Source organism: Drosophila sulfurigaster, chromosome X, assembly GCF_023558435.1.
Source record: "Drosophila sulfurigaster albostrigata strain 15112-1811.04 chromosome X, ASM2355843v2, whole genome shotgun sequence".
Classification (NCBI taxonomy): Eukaryota; Metazoa; Arthropoda; class Insecta; order Diptera; family Drosophilidae; genus Drosophila; species Drosophila sulfurigaster.
The window spans coordinates 23,994,170-24,019,011 of NC_084885.1; the positions used below are offsets into that span (position 1 = coordinate 23,994,170).

The 24,842-nt window shown below is 38.3% G+C and overlaps 3 protein-coding genes and 1 long non-coding RNA gene across 4 annotated transcripts in view; 2 read left to right on the top strand and 2 right to left on the bottom strand.

Moving 5' to 3' along the window:
- The window catches only part of LOC133848277 (uncharacterized), a 79,588-nt gene extending 63,519 nt beyond the window's left edge, over window positions 1–16,069 (bottom strand). Inside the window, exons 1-2 of the long non-coding RNA XR_009895245.1 lie at window positions 15,835–16,069; window positions 14,626–15,747 (exon numbers count right to left, since the gene is read on the bottom strand). This is a non-coding gene — a long non-coding RNA (uncharacterized LOC133848277). The remainder of the gene's footprint in view (window positions 1–14,625; window positions 15,748–15,834) is intronic.
- Window positions 1–24,842, top strand: part of LOC133847805 (ubiquitin-conjugating enzyme E2 H) — a 158,371-nt gene that overhangs the window by 112,699 nt on the left and 20,830 nt on the right. The gene's annotated exons all lie outside the window — the stretch shown is intronic.
- Window positions 6,978–9,386, top strand: LOC133849205 (achaete-scute complex protein T8). Its single transcript, XM_062285116.1, has one exon. It carries the CDS (start codon window positions 7,156–7,158, stop codon window positions 9,037–9,039), a length of 1,884 nt encoding a protein of 627 aa, XP_062141100.1. The 5' UTR covers window positions 6,978–7,155; the 3' UTR covers window positions 9,040–9,386.
- Window positions 18,818–21,082, bottom strand: LOC133847790 (cytochrome P450 4g1). Its single transcript, XM_062283014.1, has one exon. It carries the CDS (start codon window positions 20,934–20,936, stop codon window positions 19,281–19,283), a length of 1,656 nt encoding a protein of 551 aa, XP_062138998.1. The 5' UTR covers window positions 20,937–21,082; the 3' UTR covers window positions 18,818–19,280.

A 24,842-nucleotide genomic window follows, 5' to 3' on the forward strand; every position in this document is an offset into this window, starting at 1 on the left:
GTAGAAAGAAAATACAAAACATTTTTGTTTGTACTTATAAGATTTTTGGTCTAAAAACTTTAAGAATTTTTCCTCATATAAATAAAAACTTGGAACTTATATCGAATGTTCTGGGAATCAAGATAATATTAATATTATTTTTATGATGTTGTCATACTGTTATCACCAAAATTCTTAGTACAAAACCTAGATCTAGATTTTTGAACGTTCAAAGTATTATAATATAATACAGCTATTAACAGATTTAAAAACTATATGTGCGTATATACTTATGCATAGATATATATAACAAATTTACAGAACAATATGATGATTTCAATACGATGTTCAAGATCATAATATTGTAATGTAAAATAGCATTAACAACTCGCATTTAGAAACATGAATGATTATCAATTCATCTTTTTAATCAAAAGACTCTTGACCATCTATAATATACGAATGGCATTTTCTATGAGATAAAAGAAAGCACTAACATTTCAATAAATGTCCAAAGAAATATACCATCTATAAGATAAAAGAATTCTCAATTTCTTAATGGCTTTTAAAGACCATAAAACTGTCCAATGACAACTCAAACGATTAATATTTCGATGAAGAACAAACGCATAAGATCGCCTCGCCAAGTCAAATGCCCCACGCACAATGTTTGAATGTAGCGCACAATAATAAGGACGACACTAACAAAAGCCCAAAAAAAAAGAGTAGGAGAAGTAGGGGAAAAAGTTGCTGACGACGCCCCGACAGAGTGAAGCGAACACCACCAAGAGAGTGTAACGCACAAGCACAAATACAAATACAAACACAAATACACACAGATACTTGTGCATAGCGTCACTAATCCTGTTGGAACTTGAGGATGTGAGGGGAGCGTAGGCAGAGTAAAACGGATGACGGCGCGCGCGCTCACGCACACTCCAAAATAGCAGCGCAAAGCGAACTCAAAGGTGGACATTTGTTGTTGACAAAATGCCAGAGCAACAACAACAACAACAACAAGAACAAGAGCAACAACGTGCAGCAGCAACATAAAACTCCAATAGGGGTTGCACGTACCATTTGCTGATAGTTTGATTGCCACCAAAGAACCAGAAAGGAACGAGGCAATTTGAGCGATTGCAGCAGGAGCAGATGTTTTTCGCGGCTGCCAATGGCGATCCAGTGGCCCGGGCACGGGCACGGGACACACAGGACACGGGACACGGCCAACAATGGGCATTAGGCAGGCAAGGCAAACAACAAAGAGAGAGAGCGAGAGAGAGAGACCTCGACTGATCCTTCCCGGGGCCACTGTGCACAGTGGTTGTTGTTGGCGTCATCAAACCGGTCTCTCTTGATTATCCCGATTCATTTGTTGATTCTCGCTCTCTCGCAACTTAGATTGAGCCATGTGAGAGGGTGAACATAATTTATAGACAGTTCAACCCCCCCATCCATAAAAAACCACCCAATGCCATTCCCATGTGCTAGAACATTCCGCAATACTTTCCTTCTCTTTCCCTCTCCCTTTCCCTCTCTCTCTCCCTCTCTCTCTCCCTCTCAGGTAGCATTTATTGTTTCGATTCCCAATTCCTTTGCATATAAACTCGAATTCGTATCCTGCGCACGTGCGCTTATCCCATGCACCCCGATTTTTGCCAGTTGCTGGAAAATTTCAATTTCAACTTCAATTACAATTTTCGCTTTTCACTTCGACTCTGCTACTCCATTGTTCTGGCCAACTGGACGTCGACTCTTCCGCACGAACGCACACTTTCGGCGCACGCGCCACTCCTCTTGCCCATATATGGGAACTAACAAGACAATGGCACACACATCTATCCATCTAGCTATCCATTCGGGGGATCTACACTACACACAACTGCACTCAAGTGGTTAGTTTTGCTTTTAGGACTAGTCCAAAAAAAGATTAACGATCAGTTCTTTTACATTTTCAAACGATTTCACGAGCTTTTGAATCAATGTTAGTTAACTAATATGTACATCAGTTTCATAGTCAATATTACTAAATAAATAAGAACACAATTTACAATTTAAAAAAAAATCATAATAATATAGTAAGAAAGGCGAGTGTGCTCGACTGTGAGATGCCCTCTACTCATTGTGAATAATGGTAAGATAGTGCGGTATTAATTTTACAATATATACCAAATTAATATACAGTAAAAATACTACAAAATAAAACAATTTTGAATAAAAGCAAAGTCATGTAGTATTATTCTTAAAATATACCAAATTAATATACCGCAAAAATACTAAAAATATACCAAAAGCTTTATTTGATATATTGAAGTTTACTGAATTCAAAATATACCATATAGTGTTAAATGCTAAAAATATACCAAATGCTATATTAACTATATTGGTATAGTACTACTACATTCAAAAAATACTATAGAGTGTAAAATATACCATAGAAAGTAGACTTGTAGAAAGTAGGCGTGGGTGTGGAAAAAGGATTAAACCTCTATATCTGAGATTTTGGTGTTCCTACAGATGGACAGACGGACATGGCTATATCGTTTAGTATGTTGTCGCTGATCAAGAATATATATACTTTATAGGGTCGGAGATGTAGATAAACGCCAAATTAAAAATGTAAAGCATCGCACTAATCAAGTTAGTTACTATATTACAATTATCATGAAATTTAAAGGCTCATTCTCAAAAGTCTTCCACTTGGCTTTTCAGCTTATGATTCCCACTCTTATTATGTTAATTCCCCACTTGACATATCCTTGTCAGCCCCCCAGGGCTTTTGATTCATGCGTTTTCTCTCAGACACATTTTCGGCTCAGCAAGTTGGTGACTCTGCAAGGGATTTCCGCTTGAAGTTTCCTCACTGCAATCGAATGCCCAAAAGTGTGCACTCATAAATTCATAATTCCTCATGTGCACTCAAAACTGTGGAGAAGCAATGCCGAAAAATACAACAAGAAAACGAAATAAATGAAATTCCTGAATAGAAAAGTCAATTTATGTGCGCACAACTGTGTGCACAGATGCTGCTGCTGGGCTGGGAGTCCTGCGGATACAGGAGAGGTAAGGACATAACATACGTAGTACTTCGTCTTCCATGTGGAGGGGCACTTGAGTCGACGACAAGTAGCAAGCGATGAGGAAATTCGGGACTACCGTGTACGAGAACGGAACGTCATGTATTTCATCAGTTGGCTCTTGTCTCGATCGGATTACAACACGACGACGAAGAAGAACACTTCTACTCATAAAGCTAATTTTATGGCTGGAGGAAAAAGTGAGAGAAAAAAATACGGTGCTTAAAATGTTTTGCTTGATTGATTTACGGACAGCAAGTGTGAGTTGACGGACGAAGCTGAAAGGGATGTTTGAATGTGTTTCTGCTTTCACTTTACATTTCCCAAAAATTTCACTCTTCATCTATATTCATATTCTTTCCCTGATTCATTCATTCATTCACATATTCGGTTCCCATTCCCAGTGAAATCGATGCCCACAGCATGCAAATAAATCTCGAATCTCGAATCCCGAATCCAAGCCCAACAAATATCTCTAGGGCCTCTTCTCTTTTTAATTTTGTATTTACACAAAATGTTGTATTTTCTCAAGCCGCCAAAGATGAAAGTCAAAGACGAGGAGCATCCTGAACAGGATGTGCGCAAGATTGAAAGTTGAAATCGTATCGGGTTCGATGATGAAAATCTAGTTAAACATTTGCACGAAATTGTTGAGAAAACTTATTAAATTTTTGCTTTCATTTTTTGTATACTGTTATGGCAGCTAAGAAATGATGTTAAGGGTTGATCGCAATCCGAACCCAAAAAAGACCACAACAAATTCTCAGTTATTTATTATGCAGCACATATGCATAATGTGTCGGAGCCCCTTTCGACAAAGAAAAAAAATTAAACTAAAAAGTGTATTATAAAACAAGTAAGTAATCATTGGCACGACTTTGAAATACCCTGTAAAAACAACATTAAAGATCAATCTTAACTAAATCATTTCATTTATTCATTTCAAAGTTCATTTCAAATTGTAATAAAAAAAACTTTAGCTTAAAGTTTACAAATATGTTAATTTACTGCATAGTGCTACCCTTTTGCCATCTTTTAATGACAACAGGGTATGTGAAATAATAATTATTATAATGCTTATAATAATAATCGCCCGACTTGACATATTTGTGAGCAGCGCATTAATGTGATTTCAACCCCGATTGATGTTAGGGCGACGAGTTGAAATTATAAATCCCAAATGTAGAAAAAAAAGGGGTTGCTTGATCATCAACGTGATCATCTCAGGCTGATGACGATCATCATTATGATCAACAGCAGTTCTCAAATTTATTTATTTAATATTATAATTTCTACTATGGGCGCTACTTGACTTGCATAAAGCACACCAAACAGAGGAGCAGCTTCTTCCAAGATAGACAGAGTGAGAAAGAGAGGGAGAGAGAGAGAAAGAGATTCTTTCAAGCCTTGCTCGGGGCGTGTCGCGTTCAGAACGGCAAAGTGGGAAGCAACCAAGTCAAAGCGTCGTCGTCGTCGTCGACGTCAGCAACAAAGGCGATCAACGATCAAGAAAGGAATACGCACGCACACCACTATTGACTCCTTTTCAATGTGGAAGCAAAAGAAGAAGAAGAAGAAGATGAAGAGATGAAGTTAAAGGAAGGAGCTAAAAGCCGGGGCAAACCGGTAGTTCTTATCCTTGCGCTGCTTCCTCTTCGGTTTCGTAAACGTTTCCTTGAACTTTTCAAGTGAACTCAAGTTTATAAATTGTGTAGCAAGTACACACACACACACACACACACACACATACACATACACACGCACACACAATGAGCACTCTTGTTGTGTGTTCAGGTCCATGTTCAACTACCTGGCACAACAAACAACATTAAAAGCACCGTAAGCAACACACACACACACAATTACTGTGAAGTATAGTCAGAAGAAGGATCGAAGAGGATCTATTCCCCAAAAAATATTGCAAAACTAGTTTCAAGCTTTGTGCAACACGTCGAGAAACGTAAGAAATGTATTTTCCCACCGTACACAAGAGCACCCTACTAATTGCCCAAACCAATGCCCAATCCTTACTCAATAGGTACAGCCCATTGCTAAATGCTGATCTTGTCAATTTTAATTAGAATTTATAGCCATACAAATTTGGCAGAAGAAACAAACTTAACCCAAGACTCTTACTTTTACTTTTACTTTTACTTTTACGTTTCTCTTCGTTCTTTAATTAGTTCAACAATTGGCAAATGATTTCGCACAAGAAAACAGAGAAGACAAATGTGCAATGATTAAGAATTATGATCATAGGACACCCCTCCACACCCCTCACAGAGGGTTGGCAACAACAGTACCCTCATTGTAGTAGATCTTTCATTCGCGAAGAAAACCGAGAACAGAAAACTGAGCATGCCAATTTGAAAAGGCGACAGGCGTAAAAGTCTCACGCGGCACTGGAAAAACCTAAAGACGAACGAACAATGCGAATAACACCCAAAGTGATTAAGTGGAAAAATTGCGCGAGTTGACGTCTTCAATGCACAACATTTGTCAAGAAAAGTTATGGGAACATTTTGTGTGAAGTGTGATGAAAGCTACAGAAATAAATCTTATGTTTCGAAATTGAGAATTTGTGAAATAAACTTTATAAGTCTAAAGTGTGAACCGTGATGAAAGCTGAAAATAAATCTTGTGTGCTTCGAAATTGAGAATATGGGAAATAAACTATATAAACCTGAACCTGAATGAAGTGTTAATCGAAGCGAGCTCATATGTATATTTATTGAGAAATAAACTTCATAAACCTAAACCTGAATAAAATTCTAGTCTAAAATTATTAAGAGACTTAAGGAGCAACCTCATGATGATAGCAAACTATAGACTTCTGTTGGAAAATATCTAATTGTAATTCTTGGCTTTTCAATATATCTCATTGGGAATTAAACTTCATAAACCTGTACCGAATGAAGTGCTAAACTAAAATTATAAAAAGACTCAAGGAGCGAGCTCAAGATGAATTGAAGTTCCGGGATTTTACCATAAGGTGATCTATGCGCTTATGTGGGAACCAAGGTGTATCTGACTATAGCTGACTATCTATCTCTTTTTAGCTGAAACTACAGATCACTACAGATCTCGGAAATTAAAAGACTTAAGAGACTTTTGTTGGGAAATATGTATAGTTGAGGTTGCAGGCTTTTGCCATAAGGTGATCTATGCGCTTGTGTGGGAACCAAGGTGTACATATAACTAAGACTATATCTGACTATCTATCTCATTCTAGCTATAGCTATCACACTCTAACTTTTACCAGGCGAGCTTAATAGCAATTGCAGTCGCTGTCGACTGAGTCGTTGCTGCTCTTGGTGTTTATGTGTGTGCGAGGGGCGGTATATAAACACGATACGACACGAAACGAAACGAAACGTTATATGGTTATGTAAAAGGCAAAAGGCGCAAAACTTGGACCGCAGCAAACCACCCTTATGGGAAGGTAGTGACTGGAGAAGGCACTGAAAGTAGGAGCCGAGGTAGAGGAGGTACGATCAGATGTTAGTTTTCCCAAAAGCCGAAACTGACAGACCAAAAACTAACTGACTGACTGACTGAGGTGTGTGTGCGTGTGTGAGCGAGCTGGCAAAGCGAGGGACACCCAATACCTAGGGGATGAAAAGTCATGTGTGTGTGTGTGGTGTGTGGTGTGTGTGTGAAATAAATGCCGTTTGTTGTTTTCATTTCATTATGTTTTACATAAGCGACAGACGCAGGCGCAGCCAACGTCAGCAGCAACAGCAACAGCAGCAGAAATAACGTATCCTTCGGGTATCCTTCGCTGCTGCTGCTGCTGCTATTATTATGTTCGTTGTGCATTGTGTTGTGTGCGCCATCAGTCAACGAAGTCATTTCCGTTGCGCTGCGCAGCGCTGCCAACGCTCGACGCTGACGCTGACGCTGCCGCTGACGACGACGACGCAGCCGCTGACGCCCCATGACATTTTGTCGGGCACGCGACACAGAACGCTAGCAGCTGTCCTACCGTAAGGACCTATCTACAAAAATACAAAAAATACAAAAAAAAAACGAAGGAAAACCAAACGCAATTCGACTCTCAGTTCAACTTTAGTCAGCCAGCGAAACAGAGTTCAGAGAAATGGCTGCTTTAAGCTTCAGCCCATCGCCACCGCCAGCAACAACAACCCAACGCAGCAGCAACACCTCCTCCAACAGCAACCACAACCACAGCAAGGAGAACAACACGGGACATCAGCAAGTGAAATCGTTGGGTGTCAGCAAACCGTTTCAAAAGATGACCGTTCACAATGTGCTAAGCGAAAGCGGCGCCAATGCGTTGCAGCAACAACATTTTAGCAATCAAAACACCATCATACGGAAAATCAAGGACTTTGGCATGCTCGGTACCGTGCACAATGCGACAGCAGCAACCACACCAACAGCAGCATCAGCAACAGCAACATCATCGACAACACGCAAGCGACCGCTGGGCGATGCCAAGTGCAATGTGAATGGCGCCAATAAGACGCCAGCGGCAACCAAACGCACCAAGCTCAGCAAAAAGAGTCAGCAACAATCACAGCAGCAGCAACAACCTCAGCAACAACAACAACCTCAACCAAAGCCACTCACGTTGCGTCAGCAGGAGAAACTGGAGCTGATCAATCGACCAGCGGGAACACCAGGACGCAAAGGTTTGCCACTGCCACAAGCGGTGGCAAGGCGCAACGCCCGCGAACGCAATCGCGTGAAGCAGGTGAACAATGGATTTGCAGCGCTACGGGAACGCATTCCCGAAGAGGTGTCCGAGGCATTTGAGGCCCAAGGCGCCGGACGTGGCGCCAGCAAGAAACTCTCCAAGGTGGAAACATTGCGCATGGCCGTCGAGTACATTCGTAGCTTGGAACGTTTGCTGGGCTTCGACTTTCCGCCGCTTGGCTGCAGCAATTCAAATAGTTCGTCGAGTGGCGATGATAGCTTCATGTTCATCAAGGATGAGTTCGATGGCCTCGACGAGCAATTCGATGATTCGCTGAGCAACTATGAGTTGGATGCACCGCATTTGGATGACTCCCAAGCGATGGCAACAACGATGCTCGATGGCAATGCCATTGCAGCAGAGCCAACAACAACGGAGGAGGAGTTGCTGCCGAGTGTGACAACGTTGAATGGTTTGCAATATGTGCGAATTCCGGGCACAAGCACGTATCAGCTGCTAACGCCGGATATGCTGACGGCGAGTGGACTCGGAGCTGGCTCACAGGATAGCTCCAGTTTGGATGAGGAGCATTTTAATGCATTAATTGCCACAAATTGCCTGAGCAGCAGCAGCAACGGTGTTGCAGCTGCGCCAGCTGCCCCAAGCAACGGTGAATGTGTAAAATTTACCTCGACTTTATCGCGATCGCCCGTGCCACTAACAACAACAACCAGTCCCAGCAGCTCGCCAGCAACAACAACAGAAACACGACGCAGCAGTTCATCATTGCATCAACCACCGAATGACGACGACGACGCCGCCGCTGCTGCCGCCGCTGTTGCAGTTGCAGTTGCAGTTTCACCTGTCGCCGTTGCCGTTGCTAATGAACTCTTGTTGCAGGCGTGTGCCGCACAACAACAACAACAACAGCAGCAGCAGCAGCAACAACTGCTACATCAACAACGTCAGCAGCAACTGATCAAACAGGAATACAGCGAGGGCGATTTTAGGCATGTCGCCAACAACAACAACAACTGCAATTCTCCACCAGCAATCAACAACAACAACAACTTCCAGCAACAACAACAGCAACACCAAATACTTTGCTCCCCCGTGTTGCCCGCTTTCTATGACCAAGAACCGGCGACTTCATTCTACGATAATGTCGTTGTCGGTTTGCCCAGCTTCAAAAAGGAATTCACCGATGTCCTGCACGATCAATCGACCAACACCGCCGGCGGTTGTCTCTCCGATGAGAGCATGATCGATGCCATCGACTGGTGGGAGGCTCACACACCCAAATCGGATGCCGGCTTAGCTTAACCTTTCACACAACACAACACAACACAACACTTTTCCCCGCCTGCTCTAGTTCTCCTTCCTCCCAATTGTAAATAGCTGTAGCTGTCACTAGCTTAGTCAACTTAGTGATAAACCGAGACCAAAACATGTATCCCAAAACTAAAACAGAAACCTCGATCCCAAAAAAAAAGCAAAGACAACAAACTACACAAAACCATCACGTTAACTTTTAAATTTAGAATTCATATTTAAGATTTATTACCTAAATTTTTTTTTCTTAGACTTAAGTCAACCTTTTTTTTTGTCTAGCATTAAGCTGAGATGTTTACGATGTTGAATTAAAAAGTTAATTATATATGCTCTTAAAACCCAAAATCAAACAAAGTTTTTTTTTATCATTTTAGTAACAGCATTTCAGAAGTTGAAGAATTTGATCAACGTTCGAGGGCGTGTAAAGTCACATAAGGGAATTCGAAATAAGTAAGAATCCGCTAATCATTTTGAATAAGAGCAAAACAGTGCGGTATTATTCTTAAAATATACCGCAAAATACTAAAATATACTGAGTGCTATATTTGGTATATTCATATAGTACTGAATTTAAAATATACCAAAGAGCGTTAAATACTAAAAATATACCAAAGTCTATATTTGGTATTATGATATAGTACATTCAAAATATGCCATAATATACCAAATTGTCAGCTGAAGCAACTAAGATCTGTAGTAAGAAGGCATTTTTCCCCATATAAACCTATTCCTTAAAAAACTTCTACAATTTTTATCTGAATTTACAGAAATCACAAGCACTGCAATTCATATTGTATGTAGACAAAATCTGGCTTCACTAAGCCGACATCGTTCAAGTTATATAAAAGATGCAAAAGAACCTGAACTATTTTCATTCCGAATTTTTGTAGAGCTTCACTGAAAATTTGCCTGAATTAAAAGTCTATAAAGAACTTTTCCCGTGAACTGATGCCATCAAGGAATCGTTAAATTTTCAAATGTTTTAACGGTTTTATGTTTTTAAAAAACGTTTTTTTCTGCTGTAGTGTGGTACGTTTAATGACAATGAAACATGCACTGTCATTAGCATTAAACACACCTATAGACGGGGATAGATACGACAGTCAGAGGACAGTTTCCAGAGCCATATGTTATACGCCGTTGTGTGCCGATGTGTGTGCTCTATGGGCCAAGGGGTCTTAGTTAGAGCGTCCCATCCCCAGTACAATGGACAAGAGCAGGGAGTAGAGAATAGGGAAAACAAAAAACGAGGAATTAAATCAGCATATCATGTTCATTTTCATAAGCGGCGAACCATGCAAGGACACACAGGACTCTCTCTCTCTCTCTCTCTTTCTTTCTCTCTCCTAGAATATAGCAACATTTGCATAAGCGATCGCTAGGAATTCGGGCTGGGTTGGGAAGTTGTGTTTTTCTCCACCTCTCGTGCTCTGTTGCCATGAGAGACGGTAAGGTACAAGGCACTGCGCTTGAGCGCACGTTACTTTTGCTTTTATTCAAATGAGTGTCGAGTCGCCCCCCGTGTGTGTGTCTCTGTGCCTGCCATGTCCTGATAAATGACAACATAGCATAGCACAGCACAGGCCAAAACAACCCGAACAAACGTGGGAATGTCCATGGGAATCGTTGCAAGTGTTTTTCCCATTTTTGGTTTTTGTAACCGCAATGAATTTTCACATGCGGAAAATCTCTATGCAAGTTCTATGCAAAGCTTCAGGGTAACGAGGGGCTAATTGATGATGGCAGAGTTTATAAGGCCAGAGATTATCAATGTGAAGAGATGGGAAAAATGCAGTACACGATAAGTACGATTAGCATTAGAATGAAAATGCGAAGGAAAACTATTAAATCGTATGTTATTGAGAGCATAACAAATTTAAATGTGGTGTTTGTAATACGAAAAACGATCAATATATGGTTTCTGGACTTCATTAACTATAGGAATAGAAATTTATAGAAACTCCTTTGCATGAAAATGATTTATCATTAAATCGAATCTATCAAGAACTTTATTGTTTTTCTCTTACGACTTCCAAAATTAGTTGAATATAATTAGGATATAATTAAGAAAATTTGTTTCAGGAATTGTCAGGAATTTTAAAGACTATTATAAAACGTTAAGGATATCATTCAGAAAATATTCTCTTAATAAATTCTCGCATTTCAAAGATTCTTACATAATTTAGATGTAAATCGGGACTAAATTCACGAATTTTAAAGACTATTATACAATGTGGACCGTTAAACTCTTATCAAGAATATATTCTCTTAGTAAATTCACAAATTTGAAAGACTATTATAAAATGCGGACCATAAAGATCTTATTCAAAAAATATTCCCTTAATATATAAATTCACGAATTTTGAAGACTTTTATATAATTTAGATGTAAATCAGGACTAAATTCACGAATTTTAAAGACTATTAAAAAATGTAGACCGTAAAGATTTCATTCAGAAAATATTATCTTAGTAAATTCACGAATTTTAAAGAGCATTATTAAATTTAGACCGTAAAGATTTCATTCAGAAAATATTATCTTAGTAAATTCACGAATTTTAAAGAGCATTATAAAATTTAGACCGTAAAAAATTTAGATCTCATCCAGAAAATTTTCTCTTCATAAATTCACGAACTTTTAAGACTATTATCTCATTTAGACCCTAAATAATACATTGAATATCGGGATCCACGAAATTTCTACAACAATTTCGCTATATAAACCTTCTTCAACCTTTTTGAATTTATTGAGGGACAATTTCAGAATCCCCGAAATTTCTACAACAATTTCACTATTAAAACCGTATTCAACGTAATACATTAAATCTTTGGCGGCTGCAGACTCTTAGTAGACCATTAGAGTCAGTGTTAATTGCATGTCGTTTCCTTTATGTGCTCTTGCGTCCTCTCTCCGTCCTCTCGCCGTCCTCTCTCTCTCTCTCTGCCGTCAACTGTGTGTCCTGCGCCTGCGCCCGCGCATGCAGCTGCCGTTTGGCCTGGCGCTCGGGGCACAAGACAAAGCCCGCCAAAGCGGAGATGATGCAAAATTATCTACAAACACTCACACATACACACACACAGTCATAAATACTTATAGCCTGAGGTAAAAAAAAAAAAAAAGAAAATCAACGAAGAAGGTAAGAAACGACCAGGGAAGATGCTGATGTGGCAAAACAATGCGGCAGTTGCATCTTCAATTGCATCTGCAGCGCCCGTTCTTGGACTCGAATTGGGTAATACGAGTGCCTGTGGCTGCAACCAACAGAGAAAGAGACTCGAGAAGCGCCTACAACCCCCATTCAGACACTCAGTCAGTCAGTCAGTCAGTCAGTCAGTTCAGGTCCAGAGCAAGATTCTAGGGCTCTGATCCCCGCCCGTTGCAATGTTCCAGGTGTGTTTGTCTAGGACTCGTGCACCCTTGTGGGTGCCTCGCATATTGTTTTTGCTATATATAAAACTAACTGTTCAGCAGCGCAGCGCCGTTATGAGTGAAAATCCTAAGCCTCGGGGCACCGTTATGCTTATTAAATATTGGACCAGGTAATGCGACACGCCCTTCATCTCTTTTTCTCTCTCTCCTTTCTGATCTCACCTTCGATTTCTGAGCTCTCGTATTTCGTATTTTGCGTTTCCCGTTGGCTGTCAAAAAATCAATTTGATTCCTGCTCCGTTATGTCCTTTTGTAATGAGCTAAAGGCTTACGCCAGATTCTGATTCTGATTCCCTTTCCCCACAGTTGCCCTCAACTCGTGCTCTTTACACCGGCTGCGTCCTTTTTGCCGCTATATTCGGTTTCATTCTCGGTTCGCAGATTCAGCTTGTAAGCTGAATACAGTTAGGTGCTGCCCCCGCTTGCCGTTGCCGCTGCCGTTGCGGACACGCCCAGCAGGGCGCATCATGTCAACCATTGAATATTCATAAATCATTTCATGTAATAACTCATTATCCATCCATGTGCACACACACTTGGCGTGTGCGCCAAGCCAGCCTGCTTCAATTTCAATCGCCTTGTGTTCGTTTGGCATTCTTCACATTGTCGCCAGATCCTGCGCATATTGCGTTACGCTCCAGGTGCTCCTCATTGATCCTCTGTCGGAGTTCAAAACACGCGCGTCAATTATATCGAGAAGACGATACTTAACTGTATTTATAGATTTATCTCTTATGGTATAAATCTGGCATTTAAACTAAGAAGAAATGATTATCAACAATATATGTATGTATTTATAAATTTATCTTATAATTGAAATCTTTTATATCTACTATGAAGAAGTAGTGATATAATATAATATACAATATAGCAAAAGTATAGAAGTAGCTTCATTGGAAAAGAACTACTTCTGAAGCTAAAAAGAGAATCTCTTCCACTAAAATTCTGCATTATATTTCCATAAAAATATAATTAAGATAAAGTGGCAACTAATCTTAAAATCAACAGATCCTCTGTTTGAGCTCAAAACACGTGCTTCAATTATATCGAGAAGACGATACTTAACTGTATTTATAGATTTATCTCTTATTGTATAAATCTGACATTTAAACTAAGTTAAGAAGAAATGATTATCAACAATATATGTATGTATGTATAAATTTATCTTATAATTGAAATCTGTTATATCAACTATGAAGAAGTAGTGATATAATATAATATACAATATAGCAAAAGTATAGAAGTAGCTTCATTGGAAAAAAAAACTACTGCTGAAGCGAAAAAGAGAATCTCTTTCACTAAAATTCTGCATTATATTTCTATAAAAATATAATTAAGATAAAGTGGCAACTAATCTTAAAATCAACAGATCCTCTGTTTGAGCTCAAAACACGTGATTTAATTATATCGAGAGCACTACCGAAAGACGATACTTAACTGTATTTATTGATTTATCTTTTAAATTTTAAATGTGATATTTAAAATATGATGGAGAAGTGATTGTCAACAATATAGCAAAAGTATTGAAGTAGCTTCATTGAAAAAGAAATACTGCTGAAGCGATTAAGAATTTTTTCCACTAAAGTTATTCCTTATATTCCCATAAAAATATCATATAATTAAAATAAAGAATATGGCAACAAGTGGAAAAATTGCGAATTTATATGTTTATAATAGCGACTACATTTCCAAAATTTATAATATATAATTGCAATAATAAGAAACATCCATTCTAGAGTATATACATACACAACTCAAAACTTCGTATAATATAGTATAGAATATGATATGCTGAATATCATGAAGCGATTGAGAATTACTTCCAAATTCTTCTTCTAAAATTCTGATTAAAATTAATTGAAAAATGGCAACTAATCTATTCAGAATCTACAGAAATAGTAAAATTGCAATATCATAAAATTGCGAAACAGCTAATAACTTCATATTCTTAAAAAAAAAGTATATGGAATAGTAATAATAAGAAACATTTATATAGCTCAGAGATTCATATAATTCAATTTAGTTAATTAGACAGCACATAAGATAATTTGCATAAAAAAGAGAATTCTAATATAAAAATCAGACATATTGAGATAAATTTGCATACAAAATTCGGATATAAAAAAAGAGATATATTGAAGCACTTACCACATAATTTTCTAAGACGCTTAAGCCGGAGAGAAATCTTGGCCTTGTTTTGTAGTAAGCGCAAGTTGTAAGTAGTTTTCATTCATGAATGCGGTTTGCCTCGGCTCGAAGTTAAACCTTGCGTCTTGCAACTGATCTTGGGTTTGAAATCCTTTTTGTTGGTTTTGCGGTGTCAATTAAACGATTTGGTGAATGGCTTAAGCACTAAGCCGATATAACCGATATATGTATGCTCGATATAGCCGCAACTTAAGAATCCTCGAGTGGCTGCACTTCACTGGACAATGAGGCACTTAAGTGTGCGCTTTGTGCCTAAGTCCTTAAGCGCTTAAACCAGGTCACTCAGCTCTTTCTGTCTCTGCAGCAGGTTACAACAATCGTACTCCGCACTCAGCAGGAGTACAAGAACGGGGCGGGGTTTAACACTTTCCAAAAACCAACAAAAAAAAGAAAAAACCCGCTTAGCATACGTAGAATTATTTTCTTTGCTTTGGTCGTGACTGCGGTTAACCTAAGCCCCAGCGATCTTCGCATAATCAAGAGCATTCCGTTGTGAAAGACGATTTTTGTCGAGTTCCATTCATGAGCTAGAAACTCATTTACATAATTTTCGAAGAGACAAAAAAACAAACACATAAGGCAAACATCTGTTTTTTGTTACTATTTCTCGTGCTCCTCCATCTCCAAAAATTAGAACTCTGGCTGCACATGTTTGTCACTTGGATGATGGTAAATTCAACCCACAATCCACGTGTGTGCACGCTGCTCCTTGTTTTGACTATTGCACCCAGGGTGGCGGCCTAAAAGGACAAACATTGAGTCATCAACTCAACTCAATTGTCTGACCAACACAGTTTTGACAGTTGGCTTGAAGACGAACTCTCCAGGCAGCGTTTGCATTTGCTGCATTGATTGAGATGTTCTCATTCTCGTTCTCGTTCTGTTCTTATTCAGCACATTCCTCGAAGCAATGGCAAGTATTGTGCAGATCTTGAGATTTGCCAAATATAGCAATGTGTGAGGTCGCTCCACATGCACTGCTAAGAGCTGACAATTATGTTACTATGACAATAAATGCCCGGAAACAGCTCAATCATTGGCCCAACAAGCAAATAATGCACTCTGTAATAATAAGAATAATAATGAGTAAACTCTTAGAACTCTATCTACATTCATTGTGTATAAGAATTTTGTAAAAGTGAAACTCACACAGGGTCTCAATGAATTTCTCTTTATGGGAGATTTCCGATTGAAACGCATTTCGCGATCCGATTTGATGATTTTACCGACCGATTTAAATGCATTCCCCGATCCGATTTTACGTATAACCGACCGATTTATGTAAATGCATTTCGCGATCCGATTTTCACATTTCACCGAATACCAAATAACCGACCGATTATATATTCATTTCATACACTTTTTATTGATACACGCACTGAACTCACATCGCAATATTAAAACAAACAAAAAAAAGAAAAAATATTTAAAAAAAAAAAATAATAATAGATCAATAGATTTCTTTTGATCTTTCACTTCACTTTGCACTTTCACCAACACATTGCACTATCACTTTATACATTTAAACAAAAAAAAATTTAAAAAAACGAATCACAATTTTTTTCTTGTGATCTAAAGCACTTTCGCCAACACACTGCATTTTAACTTTATACTTTTTGATACACGCAATGACATCACATCACAACACTAACACAATTAAAAAAAAAATCGCAAAAAAAATAAAAAAAATAGATCACGCTATTTTTCTTGTGATCAAAGCACTTTCGCCAACACACTGCATTATAACTTTATACTCTTCTTTTGTACACAGACTGAAATCACAGCACAACACTAAAACAAAAAAAATCGCAAAAAAAAAATAAAAAAAATAAATAAATCACAATATTTTTCTTGTGATCTAAAACACTTTCCCGAAAACACTGCATTCTCACTCCAATACACACATAACACATTATTATGCACTTTAAAAAAAAATATACATATAAAAAAAATGCCATCACTTTTCACTTTGACATTCGAAGCGACGAAGCTATCACTGCTCTTAACCGGGACGCGCACGAAAAATGTTTATTGGGTTGCGCAATAAATGACTTAATTAGCGACCACTAACTGGAATCACAAAACGTTTGCTGGGTAACTCGGCAGCCATATTGCCCCGCAATCCGTTGTTGTAGTTGTTGCTGGGGCTCCGCTGCCAATTGCAAATTGCATAGCAAACGATTTAAAAAGCAACACTTGAGTATTTACATACTACAAACGTATGCAAAGCACTTTACGATAATCAGGCGCAATACTTTAACTAAAAACCCGGACGCAATTTGCATTTTTCAGCTGCACGCGCGATCGCCATTTTTTCTTTTGCGGGTGCTTCTAAGGTCATTGTCGCGATGCACTTGATTTTCATAATTAATAAACTTTCGCGCAGCGTATAAGTGAATTTTTACTCGATGCTTTATCTTATTCACCACACATTGCACACTTATTTCACCAGAAAAAAAAACATAATATAGCATTTGCCGCGTAAACTAACAATTTGGCGCACTTCGCGAAAAAATTAGCGATGCAACTAACGTCTACATTTAATTACCGAGCGAATGTTAACGGTCTGTTAAGCAGAAGCGCGAAGCTGCTATCTCACTTTGTCTAATTGTGACTACTAGCAGTGACAAAGCTGACAGCTGTTGTCTCGCTTTGATGCTGCATTATCCTATTTTGGCATTCACACTTGTGGGCGTGCATTGTGTGAGCTGTGACGTCACAGACTCAAGCTTAACATTGATCAATGTTACTGCTGCTCCTAGCGCTGACCATGCTCCTCCTTTGCCCAGCCCCATTGAATGCAGTTAGTGCGTTAATGCGCCGCAATCTGCAAATGCAACGTCAAAATATTTATGCCCCTTTGTCCTTGATCCCATTTGCAAGCGACATGGACTTTGCAGAATGTGCATATTTGTTAGCATTATGCTGTACCTTTCACTAACTTAAGTTGACACCTCATTTCATGTGAACATTTGCGTGTTTTTTTTTGGGGCAAGCGCTTAAGTAATGCGATTAATCGACGAGGTTATCGGCGACGATTGTGACAAATGCAAATGCCATTGTTAGCATATTGTGAACGTTTAATCACGCATGCAAAAATGTTATGCGAACATTGGAACCTGAAATCGACGGCCAAGTGTATCGCTTATCGATATGCATATTTGCGATCATGACTGTATGTGTGTGTGTGTTTGTGTGTTTCTGTGGGTGTTTTTGTGTTTTAGTGTGTCGGCTTTCACTTTTAAGCACATGTGTGTGTGCACATTATATACATAGTATATTACTCTTATCCAATTTTCCAGACTCCAGCATCGTATTACGAAACGGAAATCCTTTCGGTTTCAGCTGCAACTTCCTTTTTTTTTCGCCCGCTGCTAACAAGATTAATGAAGGGGGTGCAGCGCGGCCAAAAAAGGACAACAACGAGCAGGTTCGTACACACACACACTCAAACGGCGTCACGCCGCCAAACGTTTTTATACATTTTTTTTTTTCTGTTTGGTCATTGTCCTTTTTTGCGCTAGGCAAATACCCCGACATATTTGAAGATCCTTAGCAATTTCATTTTTTATAACCATTTATTACCTGTGTGTGTGTTGCCCCTCGGCCGGAAGTTTGTACATTCGTTTTGCTTTTTATTGCAATTGCCGCCCCGGGTAACCGAGTAACCTAACCTCAAACCCCTTCTTTTGCCACGGTTTCGCTTGACATCCTTTCGGAACCTGTCGCGTGTTCTAGACGAAATGTATTTAACAAAACAACAAAAAGGAACGAAATCGAAAACTCTTTAATGGGTTTGTTAGCATCTCTGATAAGCAAAGAGGCCGGCAATGATCAATGAAAATGCAGTTTGAGGTTAGGTTCGACTGGCAGTGACAAATTTATCTGAAATTTGAAAAATTATGAAAACTAGCAATTTTTAATAGAACATTTTTAAATTTAGCTGTCAATAAAAAGCAAACACATTGATTTCTTCATATTTTTGATCAATAAAAATGCAGTTTGAGGTTAGATTCGACTGGCAGTGACAAATTTATCTGAAATTTGAAAAATTATGAAAACTAGCAATCTATATTGCATTTTTAATAGAAAATATTTAAATTTAGCTGTCAATAAAAAGCAAACACATTGATTTCTTTATATTTTTGTAGCACTTGTGGCCACCTTTGCATTCATCATATATTTTTCATTATTTTTGGGTTTCGTCTAAACCATGTGACTTAATAAATACTAAAAACAATGGATATTATAAGCACACAATAAAAAAAAAATCACACTACTAACTAAGTTTCTCTAATAAACGATATAGCATATAGGAATAGAGATATACACCGTGTATACCAAACAAAAAAAAACACGAAAACTAAGCAAAACTTTGAGTCTTGCTCAAAGGTTTTTGTTGTTTTGTCCACTTCATCCATCTCCAAAAAAAAAAATGTTTTAAAAATGCGTGTTTATTGTATGTTAGTTCCTCGTTTCGTTGACTCTTTGGCTAATGAATTGAGGGGCTTTCGATTGACTGATTTGGAGCGTGGTTCGTTAAACGGGTTCGTCAGGGAGTCATGTACAGGGGAAATGTACAGACTGTGAGGGCTCTACGCGACTGTGGGATATTTACGCTGCTCCAACGAGATGTTGAAACCATTCTCGAGCTTCAGAATGATATCAGCCTGAAGCTTAAAGTCCGCCTCCGTTTCGTTCGAGTGGACAATGAAATTGCGCACCACCGTCGAAAGCAGGACCTTCAGCTTCAGCATGGCATACTTGCGACCCACACAACTGCGTGGCCCAGCGCTGAAGGGAATGAAGCTGTAGTAATGACGATTTGCCATGCGTTCGGGCAGGAAGTTATCGGGATCGAATTTGGTCGGATTGGGATAGATATCGGCACGACGATGCACACAATATTGGAGCACAGCGACCGTGGTACCCTTGGGCACCGTATAGGGACCGCTTGTGAGCTTCACATCGTGATCGAGACGACGAGCAATCACGGGTACTGGAGGATACAACCGCAAGGTTTCGAGGATGACACGCTCCAGGTATTTCATTTCCATGGTATCGGCAAAGGTGCAATCGCGTTGCATTTGATCGCCAAAGATGGCCTTCTGTTCGGCAAAGACACGCTCCTGGATGTCCTTGTGGATGCCCATCATGCAGAGGGCAAAGCTGGAGCCAGCCGATGTGGTGTCGTGTCCCTCGAACATGATCGTATTCACCTCATCCATAATATCCTTTTCATTCCACTCGATATCGGGATTCTTGGCCATCTCAACCATGGCATCGAGCAGCGCCAACCGACGCTTGGCACCCACATCGTTCTCATCGATGTCATCCAGATCGTCGCGTAATCCCTCCGCCGGTTGCTTCACGGACTGCGTCTGTTCGACCTCCTCGACAATGGCGCGTGCTTCGGGCTGGAAATTATCCTTGCGATCCTTCACCACATTCCGGGTCATACCCAAAATGATGTTCATCATGCGATCGCCCTTCTCACGCAGCTTGGTGAACTTGTAGATCGAGTCCAAGCGATACAGCAGCTTCACCTGACGCTTGTGGATGATGTCGCACATATCGACCACAGCCTGAGCGTATTCGAAACTCTTGTTGCCCTCGGGCAGCTTCTTCACACCCATCGCCGTGGAGAGCAGAATGTCGACAGTCGTTTGGGACATGTAATCGTGGACATCGAACGTCTTGCCCGCCTCCTTGCCCATGCGAGCGGACACCGCCTTCGAGTGTTCGACGAAGGTGGGCACAAAGCTCTTGAGGATGCTCTGATGGAACGTTGGGGCAATCATCTTGCGATGATGGCGCCAATGATGACCGTTACTGATGAGCAAACCATCACCGAACCAGGGCTTGAAATATCTATATTCCTCAGCCTTGGTCAGATGCTGATGTCCGCTCAGGATCAACTCAATATCATTGGGATTGGTGAGGAAGACGAGCAACACATTGCCCAGCCAAGCCTTCATCGTTTCGCCATATTTGTTCAGATAACCCAGTCCGACAGCCAAGATGTCCGCATTACTCAAACCGACCACCAAGTGAGCCTGTCCCAACAGCGGTAATGTGGGTGGCGTAGGGATATTGGCGACCATCTTGTATTCGCGGGTGTTGCGATGCCAATACTCGTAGAGGGCCATCACAACCAGGGTGCCAACGAGACCGGTGAGCAGTGGATTCAATCCAAAGCCACCGGCACTGGTCGCCTGCTGCAGCGTCTCCTGCACCGTTTCCACCGACATCCTTCTTCGAAAATATTCCTTTCTTTCCTTTTTTTTCCTTCTTTGAGGATCTTTCGTTCTTTCACTTTCGTTCTTTTCACTTTTTGTGTCTACTCGCTGGCCCCACGACGCGTTTCCAACTGCTGCACGAGCTCAACTGTGTGCTTTCCTCTGCTGAGCTCTGGGGTAATTATACTCAGCCCGGACTCCAGCTGGACTCTGCTTTCGAGCCGTAAGTGAGGTCAAGTGTATGCGCGTTCGATTCAATTTGCATTTGCAAATCAAATTCGTTCTATAATCATTTTGTTATTGTCTACGCAACGTAAGTACACAAACTCTTCTTTGTGTTAATTTCTAATTTGATTTACTAACAAAACATTGCTTAATTCATTTACCTTCGACTTGGCTTCACTTACAACTTTTATTTTCGAACTTTACCAAAAATTATAGTAATTATTCACTGAGCTACATTTCCGCATTAAATTTAAACATGAATACAAAATTGCAAATCTTTTATTTGCAACTTTTTTTTTAAGCTAAACAAGTAAGAAAGTTACAGTCGAGTGTGCTCGACTGTGAGATACCCGCTACCCATTTTTAATAAGGGCAAAATATTGTGGTATTATTTTCAAAATATACCGAAAATACTAAAAAAATACTAAAAATATACCAAATGGTATGTTTGGTATACCGATACAGCACACCATTCAAAATATACCATAGACGGCACAATGTACCAGATTGTCGGCCAAAGCAACTCAGACCCCTAGTAAGTGGGCGTTTTTGCCCATACAAAAGTATTTCTTTAATAACTTCCACAATTTTTATCTGATCGCAACCAAATTTTCAGGAATCATAACTACTATAGTAATTATAGTATATACCAAAATTCAGCTCTAGCTTTAAATTTACGCTTGTTATTCGATTTTTTTTGATTTGCGGGGGCGGAAGTGGGCGTGGCAAAAATTTGAAACAAACTTGATCTGCGTGCAAACATAACAAATGCTGACGAAAAAAAATTATAGCTCTATCTCTTATAGTCTCTGAGATCTAGGTGTTCATACGGACAGACGGACACACAGACGGACAGACGGACAGACACACAGACGGACAGACGGACATGGCTAGATCGTCTCGGCTGTTGACGCTGATCAAGAATATATATACTTTATAGGGTCGGAGATGCCTCCTTCTGCCTGTTACATACATTTCCTGCCGGCACAAAGTTATAATACCCTTCTACCCTATGGGTAGCGGGTATAAAAATCATTGTTTGAAGCAAATTTAAACATATATCCCAAATTTAACATATTTTATTACCAATTTGTAATTTTAAGTTAAAATTTTAATGCTTAACCAATAATCATTATTTCTAAGCAAACGATTTTCCAGATTAAACATAAATACAAAATTTTTCATCTTTTAATTGCAACTTTTAATTTTAAGTTTTTTTTTTCGTTTTACGTATTTTAAGAATTTATTAAATTTGACAAAAATAAAATATAATATATGAATATATGAATAAATAAATGATATTATATATCAATTTAAAGGATGATTATTATTTGTTTCTTTTCGAAAAATTTTAGAATATAAATTCATGATCTGTGATGTGTTCATATAATTCAATGTTTTTTTTTTTGATCTGTTATTATATTTTCTTTTTAATTTCTAGGTCCCCTGCATTTCTTTATCTGTGATGTTATAGAACACTGTTTCCATTATTCGTGCAGTTTCTTCAGTTAATAAATAACTAAATAATATATAATTTTTTTTTAAATAAGCACAATATATTAATCATTTTTTAAAGAAGTATTCTTTTTTTTTTTGCTAAATTTCAAAATCATGACAAATTTTTATTTGTTACTACTATAGAAAATCAATGATAATGTAATGTAATGTTTAATTATATAATATAAATAAATAACTTATTTATTAATTTTTAATCAATAATTTGTATTATTTTTTTCATTCTTTAATTTGTAATCTAATAAACCATACATTAAAGCTGGTTAATTAACATTTAAAAGATAAGTTTTATATGTGTTCAATATTAAGTTTTCTTTATTTGTCAAGCAAATTAATAAAAATGAAAGCGAATTCGTTTTGTATGATAATTCTAATTCCGCATTCCCTCAGATTTTACAATCAAAAAGAATCACTTCCGCTCAGGATGGATGTCCTTGCTCTACACTGATCTGATCCTCGACTGTATGCAAAATAGTTGCTACCTGTTCCGCAAAAAAGACAAAAACAAAACTCAAAACTACCTGCAACGGAAGTGGGTGATATTTTTTCTTCCTTTCCTTTTTATTGTATTATTTTTGTTGTTGGTTTTGTTTTGCGCGTTTCCCTTTTATTATTTGGATGGCTTTCGCTTTTCATTTAATTCAATTTCAGCAATATGTTTCTTGGGCATTCCCTTTCATATACCCTGCAAAACAATGACGAACTTCAGCACGCACCATCTTCCTGACGTATGTAAGTACTCTATGAACTCGTTCTGAAAATTTGATGTGCTTACTTGTTATACCCTATAAATGTGAGTTCTTTTGTGTATTGAGGAAAAACAGTCTCTAAATGCAACCAAACTCAGCATTTACAAAGAGCAGAAATATGAAGTTTTAATAAGTTGTTCGTTTTTTATGTAGATATCAAATTTAATTTACAACGATCTATTTTTCGAGCACATTCTTATGCCATTTTCCATTTAAGCATGCTCACTACAAGTGCTGAAAATTTCAGCAAATTTCTACGACGTGTTCTAATTAAAAATCTCTTGATTTCAGTGCGCATTTCTCTTTTACGTGGTATCTGCTCATCGATGCTGTGTTGCTTTAGCCTGCAACACCTGAACGTAAATGCAAAAACCGAAATGCGCAGAAACAATGAAGAGGAAGCTGTCGCTTTTAAGGACTTGCTCCCTGTGTCTCTGCTATTCGTTCCCTTCCCCTCAGTTCCTGTTGTTGTTATTGTTGTTGTCCTCGTCGAATTTTAAGTGCTCTTCCTTTCTATTTATATTTACATTTGAGATTGGATTCATATCGTCCTTTGACTCATTGTTCTGTCACAAACGCGTGTGGAACGCGTGACGGGAACTGAGCCCTTAGCCTCCTATCCCAACTACCTCTTAACTCGCACCATAACCACACTTTTACCTAGCTTGAGTCTAGAGTTAGGCTTTTCACAACACCAGCTGCAACATTTTTTCAAATGGATTTGCTAATTGGAACATGAATTGACAATGGCATAAATTGTGGTTTATAAATAAGTCTTATAGGATCAAGCTCCATCGATTTTTCTTATTTATCTCTTATTTACCTCAATTTGAATTAAAAATAAAACTAAAAAGATTTCTTTAATTTTTAGTAAAATTACTTTTCAATAATTCATTTCTTTTTCTGCACATTCTAATTCAAAAACTAAAAAGATTTATTTTTTTATTAAATTATTTTTCGTCAATTCATTTTTTGTTTATTCATCATTATATAAGATCCAGTTCTATAGACTTTTTCTTATTAGCCACAATCTTGTTTTTAAAAATAAAACAAATAACCTTTCTCTTTTTAGTTAAAGAAGCTGAACTTTAATAAAATTACTTTTTGATAAGTTTTTTCTTATTCCTACAAGTCAAAGTTTGTGAATAAAGTAAATTCTTAAGTTGAACCTTAAATATTTTTCAATAATAAATAACAAGTCAAAGCTTAAAAATTGCAAAAAATAAAAAATGATAACTTTTTTCTGTATTCAGATATCTAATCTTTTAGAATCACTTAAAATCATATTTTTGTATAACTTTCTATAATGATACATTTAACCTTATTTTAAATTGAATTTTTTGAGCTTCTTTTCAGTTTGATAAAAATTATGTTTTATATCTGATCCGCGGTAATATTAATTTTTTGTATACTATTTGAAAGTCGTCAA

Coding starts and splice junctions, on each gene's coding strand:
- LOC133849205 (XM_062285116.1), top strand. CDS start 7,156: ATGGCTGCTTTAAGCTTCAGCCCATCGCCACCGCCAGCAACAACAACC.
- LOC133847790 (XM_062283014.1), bottom strand. CDS start 20,936: ATGTCGGTGGAAACGGTGCAGGAGACGCTGCAGCAGGCGACCAGTGCC.